At 39.0% G+C, this 13,361-nt stretch overlaps 1 protein-coding gene across 1 annotated transcript in view; it reads right to left on the bottom strand.

Annotated features, from left to right (window-relative positions):
• Positions 1 to 13,361, bottom strand: part of SUZ12 (SUZ12 polycomb repressive complex 2 subunit) — a 75,917-nt gene that overhangs the window by 26,651 nt on the left and 35,905 nt on the right. Inside the window, 3 exon segments of the mRNA XM_027774144.1 lie at positions 6,100 to 6,193; positions 7,790 to 8,021; positions 10,176 to 10,261. Coding sequence (XP_027629945.1) covers positions 6,100 to 6,193; positions 7,790 to 8,021; positions 10,176 to 10,261 — 412 coding nt within the window.

Here is a 13,361-nt window from a genome sequence, read left to right as displayed (position 1 = left end):
AGTGACCATCCCCTCTGGGGGGTGATTTCTCACTTTCTGTCTCTCTGTCTCTCTCTGTCTGGCGAGCGCACGCGCCCTATAGCGAAAACCTCTCAAAAAAAAAAAAAAAAAAAGGAATGACCACTGACACAACCATTCTCTCATAATTTTGGATATGCATGAACACACACACGGACCTGGCATGTTTTTCAAGCTACTTGGTGTGGGACTGAAACATGCAGTGGACAATATGGGATCCAGCAACCTTAACCACCACATTACCAGCTATCCCAGTTTTTTTCTATTTTCTAAACAATTTGCTTATTTCTGCTTTGCTCAGTATTTCATAATTTCCCTATATGGCTTTGAATTCTGGCTTTTGTTCTAAATGACTTAACCAAAGTGTTTTTTTTTTTAAAGACAGGGTCTTGAGGCCAGCAGGTAGCATGATATTTAAGGCTCTGGACTTTCACATGGCTGACCATTCATCTTAGGGGGTGATTTCTTACTTTCCCTCGCACTATCTCTCTCCTGTGTACACATGTGCCCTGTGACAAAGAAAAACCTTAAGAAAAAAAAATAACAACAGGGTCTCACTATGTCATGATCCTCCTGCTGTAGCTTCTCAAGTACCTAAGACTGTATACAGTCACATGTCACAGAGAAAGTGAGAAATCACCCCCCCTTGGGAGATATGGCCACACCTTAATCCTTTCTCCTCCATTCTTCTCTTCAGACCTTGGGTACACACACACACACTTGCCCAGTGTGATTTTCAAGCAGCAGGGTCCAATACTTAAAATGTGCAGCCAGTCATGTGGCTTTCAGTCACTTTAAGCTCCTTGCCACCTGCTGGTCCCACACTCGGTTTTTCAGGGGGTTGGGAACTGAAATCTGGGCCTTCCATGAAGACCCAGCATACTGAGCAGCAGAATCTACCAGAGTTTGGAGTTTGCTACCAAAGGCTGGGCTTAGATTTTGAAACAATTTTTACACATCTAACCCTCAGATCTTACTAGGTCATCAGGAAAATCAGGATGTATTTTCTATGTGCAAATGAATCATGACTCTCTCAACAACCCAATAGCTTATAAAAAATTATGCATCTATGGACCAGCAGTTAGCGTAATGGCTATGTCGCTGAACTCCCATGTAGTCGACTGCGGTCTGAGTCCCGAACCCGGTGGCTTAAACTCACGCCGGGTATGTGTGCATACGTGCCCAAGATCCTAAGAAGAGAATGAAGGAGAAGGGATGCAGCACAGCCATTCTCCCTGGGGATTGATTTCTCGCTTTCTGTCTCTCTGTCTCTCTTTCTGGCGAGTGCATGCGCCCTATAGCAAAAACCTCTCCAGAAAAAAAAATTATTCATCTACCAAGATAAGTTAGAAGTCCTCGATGAAATGGCAATTTCAGAGTAGAGGCAGCTTAAAAGTAACCTTCGATTATCTATCATACTATTCAAAAAAATAATTAAAATAGGATACAGGAACTTCCTTTGAGGGACTTCTCTTAGCCATATGTAGTATAACTTGTACATTTAAACAAATAACATGAATGAATTAAAACAAATAAAAAGGTCAATTCCATAGCCTAGCAGTTAAGGGAGCCAGATCCCACATAGCCGGCCATGGCTCAACCCCAGCCCAGTGACTTGAAAAACATGCTGGATGTGTGTCCATGCATGCTCCAAATACCAACAGGATGAAGAAACGGAGAAGGGATTACGGCATGACTGTGCCCCGTTAGGGGATACTCTCTCACTCTCCCTCACCTCTAGTGGACACCTGCACTCTCTAGCAATTAAAAACAAGAGAATAACATTTTAATTTAATTCATATTAAACAACAACAACAACAAAAAAAAAAACATTCTTCTTTTTTGTTAAGAGAGATTTTTGCTATATGGCAGGTGTACTCGCCAGAAAGTACAGACAGACAGAAAGCTAGAAATCACCTCCTGAGGGGATGGCCGCACCACATTCCCTTCTACTCCGTTCTCCTCTCAGGATTTTGGGCATGCACACACACATGTGCCCAGCATGAATTTCAACTCACCGGGTCCAGGACTCTAACCTTGGTTGACTATGTGGGAGTCCAGCGCCACTACATCATCTGCTGGTCCCAAAATAATCTTCCTTATAGAAAAATGACAACTGATAAATGTGGAAAAAATGACAAAAAATTACCACTTAGCAATCATCAAAGGAACGATTTCCTCAACCAAGAATCACCAATGGGTGAAATCTACTGAGTCAAAGGCTACTGAATGAAAAGAAAAATTCACTCAGGTTCCTATCTTGCCACAGAGATCACACATTAATTTTTTTTTTTTTGAGAGGTTTTTGCTATAGGGCACATGCGCTTACCAGAAAGACAGAGAGAAAGCAAGAAATCAACCCTCACAGGGGATGGCCATGCCACAATCCCTACTTCATTCTCCTCTAGGGATCTTGGGCATGATGCACACATGCCTGGTGTGAGTTTAAGCCACCAGGACCGGGACTCGAACCACAGTCAACTACATGGGAGTCCAGCAACATAGCTATTACGCTAACTGCTGGTCCCATGATATTAATTAATGAAAGGAGAAATGTACTTTTATGTTCTAGAAATGTGGTAACTACAACCTTAATCAAGCACTCAAACCTAGTATTTCCTTGTGCTTTTGATGCGGTGTACAAAGAACTCACCAATTAGCATCCTTGCCAAAATATTTAACCTGAATCATTAAATTATCATACCAGTCCAAATGAGATACATTACAGGTTTGCTTCTTAAAAGTTTCACAGAAACGGGGAAAAACAATTGAAGAACTATTCCAAATTGATGAAGACTGAACAGATATAACACAATCAGAAAGGGGAACAATCCATGAAGTACATGATTAGGATCAACCAGGAGATACTATATTATTTATTATGTGTTAATTTTTTTGAATATGACAGCTTATAATATGGCTATGCAGAATATGTCCTTAAATGATATATGTTGGAGACCAGCAAGTGATGTGGTGGTTAAGGTATTGGACTCCCACATGGCTCACAGCAGTTTGAGTCCCGAATGTGATGGCTTGCTTTCTCACTTTTTCTCTTTCTCTCTGGTCAAAAAAAATTTTTTTAAAGAATTATTTTATTTCATTTATTGGCATCATTATTATTTATTTACTCTGACCAGAGAGAAACAGAGACAGAGAAGAGAGAAAGGGAAAGTAGGAAAGCAAGTCTCCAGGTCTGGGACTCGAACTGTGGTTCGCCATGTAAGAATCCAGAGCCTTAACCACCATGCTACCTACCAGCCCCTCTCTGGTCAAATTAAAAATAATGTAACAAGTGGCTGGCAGATGGTATAATGGTTATGTCACCGGACTCCCACATGACTGATCACAGTTCCATTCCCAGACCCAGTGGCCTGAAACTCATGCCACACACATGTGCATACATGCCCAAGATCATGGAGGAGAAGGGATTTTGGTGTGGCTATTGGGGGAGGGGGAATTTCTCACTTCCCCCCTCACTGTCTTTGTCTTTTTATCTTCTGCCAGCACAGGTGCCCTAAGGCAAAAACCTCTTAAAAACTAAAAATAAGGGGACCAGCAGGTGGCATGACAGTTGAGGTACTAGACTCCTACATGTTTGACAGCAGTTTGAGTCCTGGACTTGGCAGCTTGCTTTCTTACTTTTCTTCTTTATTTCTCTCTCTGGTCAAGTTAAAAAGATAACAATAATGAATAAAATTAAAACTAATATAATTATTTTTAAAAAGTACAAAGAACTAAAGCAGATGTGGCAAAATGTAAACTGATGAACCTAGGAAAAAGTATGTCAAGTAACTTAACTTATTCTTTCAATTTTTTATAGGTTTGGAATTTCTCAAAATAAATATTGGGAAAAATTTATCCTACTTTCTTTTTGGTACTTTCCTGTTTAACATATACATGAGGTTAGAAATGAAAAAGAAAATGCAATGTATCCATAAGCTCTCTAAAATAAAACATTTTAATAAAATATTTAATATCTATAAAGCCCAATGTGCCATATCCTAATCAGCCCACAACATAATTACCTCCTAATACATGTAGGGTTTTTTTTTTTTTTTTTAGAATTACTTTTATTTTTTCAATCATGTTTTAATTTGGCCAGAGAGAGACAGAGAGAGAAAGTGAGAAAGCAAGCAACCAGGTCCAGGACTTGAACCTTGGTCAGTCACGTGGGAGAATCTAGCACCTTTACCGCTACGCCACCTGCTGGTCCCTACATGTATGTTTTAATGTAATACATTTAAACCTTTGATTCACAAATTTCTGACTTTAAAAATACACTATAGGGCGGGCCCCATGCCTTGTGGTTAAGGGAGCCAGATCCCACACAGCTGATTGTGCAGTTCAAATCTCGGCCCCAAACGCTTGAGTAACATGCTGGATGCATGTGCATACGTGACTAAAATTCTGACAGGATAGAGAAATGAAGAAGGGATTGCAGTACGACCATGTCCCACTAGAGTCTGTTTTTTCCCTCTCCCTTTGTCCCTCTTTTTACTTATTAGAAATTAAAAAAAAAAAGACAACATACTTTTTTATTTTTTTTTTTTAATAATTTTTGATATAGGGTGTGTGTGCTTACCAGATAGAAAGAGAGAGAGAAAGAAAGTGAGAGAAGAGAGAAGGAAAATGAGAAAGCACCTCTAAGGTGAGAATGGTCACACCACAATCTTGTCTCCATTCTCCTCCCAGGATTTTGGACATGCACAGGTGCCTGATGATTTGTGAAGTCACTGGGTCCAGATTCGAATCACACACTAGGGTCATGTGGGATTTAGCAGCCTCACCGTCATGCCACTGGCTGGCTCTATATTGATTTCTATAAATAACATTAAGTGATACATTGTTTTCTTTCTCTTCCTTATTTTTATTTTTGTTGTAGCATTCCTTATACTCAGAAAGAGAGAGACAATCCCTTCTCCTTATGTTCTCTCAGGACTTTCCGGTGTGTTTTTCAAACTACTGGGTCCAAGACTTGAACTATGCAGTTAGCTATGTGGGATTCAGCCACTTTAACCCCATCACCATTAAGTGAGATACTGTATGGAAAGATGATAGCTGAAATCTATGTCATTACTCCCAATCATCTTTCCTTTCCTAATGAGTGACTTTTACTGTTCTTTACCTGGTTGCTAACAAGTGATTATATTAAGGCACCAAGTTGGTAGTTTTTTCAAAAAGAGAAGGCCGGTCTACTTTTCTTTGCTTGTTTTCCTATACTTGACTGACACAGTGAATTAACTACAGTAAGGAATCTGATACAAGAAATCATGACATGTATGTATGTTTTATCCTCAACTCCTACCAAAAAAGACTGCTGTATTTCTTTCCTAGATCTCTTTGACATAACCCTAAGACTTCCATGGGATATTCCCTTTTTAGGTCTCTGCTCAAATTATCAACCACCTTCTAGAGGTTTTCTCTATGAAGTAGTACCCACTTACAATTTTTCTTTCCAACACTCATCACTAAGTGATAGTAGCTTTTTTTTTGGAGGATGATATGTTTCCTCCACTAGAAATACAACTCAATAAACGCAGGGACTTTATTGCCTTCTCACTGTCTAGAACAGTGTCTGGTAAAGAGAAGACACTCAAGGGAACCAGCAGTTAGCGTAATGGCTATGTTGCTGGACTCCCACGTAGTCGACCGGGGTTCACGTCCCAGACCCGGTGGCTTAAAACTCACGCCGGGCACATGTGCGTGCGTGCCCAAGATCCCGAGAGGAGAATGGAGGTGAAGGGATTGCGGCGTGACCATCGCCCCTCTGGGGGGTGATTTCTCCCTTTCTGTCTCTATGTCTCTCTCTCTGGCGAGCGCACGCACCCTATAGCGAAAAAAAAAAAAAAAAGACACTCAAAATACTTGCTAAGTAAACATTCTTAATTCAGCCATTCAAATATTCATAGTACCTTATCTGTGTTTACTGATCTCCATGTTATAAGAGTATTTCAAAAACTGTTTCTTCATTTGTAAGAATAAAGAAAAACTGAAGCAAATAAACAGTATCACTACTATTGTGCTTTAGAATAAAAACATATCTAGAACATTATGGAAGCCTCACATATCTATTGACATTACCTGTTTTTATCAAATACGGTCATTTGTGCAACAAATGTCTTTTCTCCATCTTCACGATTTCGTTTTCTTCTGGCTGGAAGTTCTTCATTGACATCTGAATTTGACAAACATTTATCATAAATCAAATATCCAAAACAAAAATCTAATATTTACTCTATATAGTCATTCAGCATGAATCATGCTGCATTCATCCTAAATCAAGTACAGATTAGACTAAAACTGCAATATAATATTCAGACCACACTTTTTCCAATTTTGCATTTTTAAAAAGATTTTATTTAACTTTATTTATCTTATTTTTATTTCTTTATTTTCATTTGAACAGAGAGGGAGAGAGTGAGAGAGACAGAGAGAGAGAGAGAAAGTAAGCCACCAGGTCCGGGACTCAAACCGCAATTAGCCATGTGTAAGTCCTCCGTCCTTGACCATCACCCACCTGCAGGCCCCCCAATTTTGCATTTTTGTGATATGTGTCATGTCCTTATTTTTTCACAGTAATTGACATTAGCCCCACATATTTGCAAATACTGATTTGTTTGGCATGATCTTATTTGCTAGGGAAATTCATCACCTGTCAAAAATTTCAAAGGTATTATGAGACAAAGATTAGTTTGTCTAAATTTCTACCAAACTCCATATATACCTCCATTATACTACTCTCATTTTGCCACAATTATTACTTATCTATTCCTGACCCTGTGAAGTTGTGGAGAACAGAACTAGACATAATAATCGCATTTGTGTCCCCAGCTTCTACACGTTGGTTGAGAAATTACCTCAAAAATGAACTCACAATTGTTAGAAAATTGGCAGGATGGGCAGAGTATGCATAGGTATGTTAAGTATAACAAAATATTCATTGTATAATCTTAGTGGTGAACAGACAGATGTTCACAATTAATTATTTTAGCTCTCTTCATGTCTGAAAACTTTTACAACAAAATGTTGGTGGCAAAGATGAATTCATTGTTTGTCAAGAGATTAACTTAAAATACTAAAAGTTTCCAACCTTCAAAAACCAGAGCTTTAGAATAACTCAAAAAGAGGAGTCAGGGGACCAGCAGTTAGCATAATGGCTATGACGTTGGATTCCCACGTAGTCAACCACGGTTCAAGTCCCGGACCCGGTGGCTTAAACTCACGCCGGGCGCATGTGAGTGCATGCCCAAGATCCCAAGAGGAGAATGGAGGAGAAGGGATTGCGGCGTGGCCATCCCCCTTGGGGGGTGATTTCTTGCTTTCTGTCTCTCTGTCGGTCTGTCTGGCTGGCAAGCGCACGCTCCCTATAGCAAAAAACCTCTCCAAAAAAAAAAAGAAGAGTCAGCAGGTGGTGGACAGTTAAGGCACTGGACTCCAACAAGGCTGACCACTTTTTGAGCCATGGACTCAGTGGCTTGAAAATCACACCTGGTGTGTGTGTGCCCAAAATCCAAAGAGACTAGAGAAGGGACTAAAGTGTCACCAACACACCCACCCCATGGGAGTGATTTCTCACTTTCTCACTGTCTCTCTCTCTCTAGAAAGTACATAAATCCTATGGCAAAAACCTGAAACAAAACAAAATAAAAACTCTAAAAGAAATACCTTATATACAACAATAAGCACTATGAAAAAATATGGGCTCAATCATTTTTACTGATCACCTAAATCTCTAAAGATAAAACTAGTAAAATACTGAAATAAAAATTACCAATATTTTCATTGGTTTCTCCATTAATCATTCCATTAAATTCTCTTCTTCCTGGACGAGTCACTCTAAATAGCAATGAGTAAGACTTCACCATATGGCTGTTACTAGGTTCAAATTCATTACTGGAAACTGCAAGGGATGGGAAATTTCCAGGTTTTGTTTGATTGAGGTCAGGATTCAAAGGCACCTGCTTTTTACCTGTGGGAACTTGCCTTATAGGACAACTTACATCCTGCAAAGGTAAAGATTATGAAATTATATTTATTTCTATATATTAAATGTAAGAATAACAGTAAAATTCCAATCAAAATAAAAGGAAACACAGTATAGGCCACAATTACCAAATGGCATGATAAAATTCTAACCACAGTTCTAAAAGTTGTGACTCAAAAAAGAAAACTAGAACAATTTAATTACATTTTAAATATTAAAGTAATTGAAGACTTCTCCAATATAATGAAAATAATAATATAGTTTCCTGATATTTAGCTGATGGTCATCAAAAATAATTTTGTATTAAAAATATTTTAAAATATAAAACTAAAACCATGCTTTAAATGATAATCCCATATACCTTCATCATTTCTTTTAATTGTCTACTATAACATAACAATAACTAAAATGAAAATAGATGACTGTAATAATCCCATGGTCAACATTACAAAATAGTAAATGCATACACTTAAGCATATTGTTTAATAAAAGGGATACTAGTCATCTTCTCAGTTCTGGTATTGTATAATGAGCTACGCTGAAAGAACACACAGAAACTGGAAGATGCAGAACATATTTATTACGAAAAGAATATAGTATGCATCTTATGGTAGTTTATTTTAAAATACATAGAATACATGCCTACAGTCTGAAAACAGTTTCTACTTTACAAAGAGTCAAATTAGAAACATGTCTTATACAACACCTCCAACCCAAAGGTTTAAACTCTAGAGATAATACTAGCAGTTAGCTATATATAGCCTTCCAAGAAAATTATATGTCTGTTATTTTTTTAATATAAAAAAGATCATACCACACTTGTATTCATATTTTCTCTTGAAGAATTTTCATTCCACTGCCTATCGTAATATGTATGAGGTTAGGAGAGAGTAAGAAGTGGTAGCTCCTAATTTTACATAAACTCAGTAGTGCAGTTATGCTGCAGCTTCCTACAGCCTTAAACTCTACCAACACTAGCAGTTTTCAAGTCACTAATCACCTTACTGTAGTCTTGTAAGAGTATCAGCAATAACCTCTATATATAGCTCACTTCCTACTCTTTTTAAAAGACACAAAGATTGAAACCAGCAGATGGCGTAGCGGTTTCGTCAGTAGACTCCCACATGGCTAACTGCACTTCGAGTCTGAGACACGGTGGTTTGAGTATCACATCAGGCATGTGTGCTTGTATGCCCAAGATCCCAGGAGGAGATACTGAGGAAAAGGGATTGCAACATGATCATACCTGCTAGGGGGTGAATTTTCACATTCCCTCTCACTGTCTCTCTCTCTCTCTCTGGTGAGCACAGGCACCCTAAGGCAAAAATGTCTTAAAAAAAAAAAAAGACAACGACTTGGGCCAACTGGTAGCATGGTGGTTTAGATGGCTGTATCATTCATAACATCCTAGACCCTACAGCTTGAAAAACACACCAGACACATGTGCCCCCACGCCCAAAATCCTGAAAGGAGAGAAATGGAGAAGGGGCTGTGGTATGACCATCCCCCTGATGGGGACAGCTTTTTCACTTTTCCTCTCTGTCTTTCTAGGGAGTGCACATACCCTCTGGCAAAATTATTAAAAAACAAAACAAAAAAAGACTCAAAAGATCTGAGCCTACTTTTGTTCTGTTGGCTTTCCATGGGTTGCCCAGGAAACTTAATGACAACATTTATTTCTATGGTAAAATGATTTTATTTTATAAATAAGAATTTGAAGCAATGTATTAATAAGCTAATGGCTGATGCTGATAACAGAATTTTGTGGCCTAAGAACAGTGTTAAAAGAGGTAATCCGTTGGAAAAAATTCTTAGCCCTCATCTAAAATTTTGATGAATACAAGTGTCTAAGGAATAAAGCTAAGACAATAAAATGGAAGGGAAATTGAATTTTTTATAAGATACTACAACACTGCTTTTTCCCTTCCTTTCTAGACTCCTGTAGAACATTTTGTGCAGACATCTAAGTCAAACTTTAAAGAAAATAAAAGAAAAAAAAAAAAAAAGAGGGAAAGATGGGATATTGCTAAAAGTCAGTTTTATAATTCAGTCATTAAGTGAATTTTTTCTTAAGCTTTACAGTTTAAAATCTCCTTTAAAACAAATACATATGCATGAACATGTTCAATTAATGAAGTTAATTCACTGACTCTACCAATATGTTATACATTACCTTTCTTTTTTTGTGGCAAACTTTCACAAGCAGGACTTCTAGGGTAACAGAATTTTGTTCATTTTCTGAGTTTTGTGATGGCTTATCTAAATAGAAAATCAAGACTTTATATAATCTACTTTTTAAAAAATAGTACTTATTTTCCTTAGAAGGCTGGGAATTTCACACAATGAAGACTATATGAAATGACAACTTCTTAAAAGTTTACTCATTCTTTTATCCTCAAATCTGTTGCAAACTGGCACCAAACATCTTAAAAACATATACAGTTATTTAAGTAAACCTTTCAAAAACAAATATAATTACCTTCCTATACACTATAATTTTCTTTTGATTCAAATAAGAAGGCTCAATTATTTTAGTTTATAGCCAGTATTTTTCTTTCTGAGCCAGTTCATGGCCTGGCAATTAAGGAAGCCAGATATCACATGGCCAAACATGTAGTTCAAGTTCTGACCTGAGAAAACATGCTGGGCACATGCATGTGCATGTATACCATTTAAATCCTGGCAGAATGGAAAAATGGAGAGGGGATTAGAGTGTGATCATGCTCCATAGGAAGTTGCGTTTTCCTTCCCTCTCTAGCAAGCACATATGCCCTTTGGCAAATTAATAAGGTTAAAATAATTATTTTTAAAAAGTAAGCATTGATTATTCATGATTTGAATATTTAACATTTATGCTTTAAAAAAAAAAAGGATTGGGCCAGCAGATGGCATACTGGTTACGTTGCAGGCTCCCACATGGCTGACTGTGATTCAAGTCCCAGACACCCCACCGTTTCAAAATCAGGCTGGACCTGTGTACACCCAGGTCCCATGTACACATGTGCCCAAGATCCCAGGAGGAAAAGAAACTATTCCATGACCATCTCCCCGGGGAGTGATTTCTCACTTTCCTTCTCACTTCTTTCTGTCTCCCCAGGCTCCACCAACTACACCATCCCTGCACTTCATAACAAGAATAAGCATCTGAAGGCAAAAACCTCTTAATAATCAATTAACTGACAGTCAAAAGTAATTTGGGGGGGCAGCAAGTGGCATAGTGGTTAACACACTGGAATCCCATGTGCTTGACCAAAGTTCAAGTCCTAGACCCAGCAGCTTGTAACTCACATTAGGTACAAGTGTATGCCCAAAATCCTGAGGAGAATGGAGAAGGTATTGTGACATGGCAATCCCCCTTGCGGGGTGATTTTTCACCTTCTGTCTATCTCTCTGGCAAGTATATGTACCGTATTGCAAAAATCTCACCAAAAAAAAAGTAGGAACATGGGACCAGCAGTTAGTGTAATGGCTCTGTCGCTGGACTCCCATGTAGTCGACCACGGTTCCAGTCCCGGACCCAATGGCTTAAACTCACGCCAGGCGCGTGTGCATGTGTGCCCAAGATCCCAAGAGGAGAATGGAGGAGAAGGGATTGCAGCAGGGCCATTCCCCCGGGGGGTGATTTCTCGCTTTTTGTCTCTCTGTCTGTCTCTGTCTGACTGGCGAGCACACACGCCCTATAGCAAAAACCTCTCCAAAAAACAAACAAACAAAAAAAAACAGGAACAGCAGGTGGTGTAATGGCTGGATTCCCAGGTAACTGGATTCCCAAGTCCCTGACTCAGTAGCTTAAAACTCACAGCGTGACCAGCAATTAGCATAATGGCTATGTTGCTGTACTCCCATATAGTTGACCACGGTTCGAGTCCCAGAGGCCTAAACTTATGCTGGGCACATGTGCATGTGTGTCCAGGATCCCAAGAGGAGAATAGAGAAGGGATTGTGGCGTGGCCATCCTCCCTGGCGGGTGAATTCTTGCCCTGGCCCATAAACAAAAAACCCAAAAAAACAAAAAAAAAAAAAAAAAAAAAAAAAAAAAACATAAAACTAACACCAAGTGTGTGTGCACCCAAAATCCCGAGCAGAGAATGGAGGAGAAGGACGGATTGTGGCATAGTCACCCCTCCCACCCATGCACGTTGATTTCTCACTTTTTCTCTGTCTCTCTGGTGAGCACATGTGCTCTATAGCAAAAATCTCTTTTAAAAAAGGGGAAGTGGCCAGCAGGTGGTGTGGGGTTAAGGATGCGAAACTCCCATATGGTTGACCATGATTAGAGTCCTGGACCTGGCGGCTTCTTTTCTCACTTCCCCTTTCTCTCTCTCTCACTCTGTCCCTCTCTGGTCAAAATAAAATAAAATAAATAAAGTTATATAAGGTAATTATTTAAAAAAATAAAAAAGGAATTTGGACAGGGCTAGCCCTGATACATAGCAGTGAAGTGCGGTATATGAGAAGCCAGATTCTACCTAGTCTGTCAACCAAGATTCAAATCACTGCCCTAGCAGATTGAAAAACACATTGGGAGTAAGTGGATGAAGGTTCAAGATCCTGATAGGATGGAGAAGAAGCAGGGATTTCAACAAGGCCACACTCCTTTCCTCTCTGGAAAAACTCACACACCCTCTGGTGATTTAAAAAAAGAAAAGCAGGTACTAGCAGGTGGCATGGTGGTTAAGGCATTGGACACTCCTACATGGCCAACCACAGTTGAGTCCTGGACTTGGTGGCTTGCTTTCTCACTCTGCCCCCCACTCGCTCTGTCTCTCTCTGGTCAAATTAAAATTTAAAAATGAATAAATAAAATAAAATAAATAATTATTTTTTAAGAAAAGAGTACTTTTGGCAAAAACAATGAAGTCTTTTGGGCAGAAAGCATGAACAAGATAGTCTGGGAGAGACAACTACACACAAAAAAGGCACTTTTAATTTTTAATTCCTTCTCCTGAAATCTGTTATTAGACAAATTACTGAAAAAAACACTTAAATTGGGCCACTCAGTGGTATGGTGGTTAAGGCAGGTGGATCGCACATGGCTAACTGTGCAGCTCAAATCCTGGATCCTGTAGCTTGAAACACACACTGGGCTCATGTGCATGTCTGCCCAGAATTCTGAGAATGGAGAAGAAGGGATTGCAGTGTGGCCACCCGCTTGGGGTGGGTGGTGCATTTTTACTTTCTCTCTCTCTGTCAAACACATGCACCTTATACCCCCCCAAAAAAATTAGCATACATTTTATATTCTGAATGCATAGAGACATTAAACAGTTCCTGATTTGACCAGAACTTTTTAAAAAGATTTTATTGGGAACCAGCAGTTAGCATAATGGCTATGTCGCTGGACTCCCACGTAGTCGAC

Source organism: Tupaia chinensis, unplaced genomic scaffold (assembly GCF_000334495.1).
Source record: "Tupaia chinensis unplaced genomic scaffold, TupChi_1.0 Scaffold000407_1, whole genome shotgun sequence".
NCBI classification, from domain to species: Eukaryota; Metazoa; Chordata; class Mammalia; order Scandentia; family Tupaiidae; genus Tupaia; species Tupaia belangeri.
Note: the sequence above shows the minus strand (reverse complement) of the source record. Positions and strands in the feature narration are given on the sequence as shown.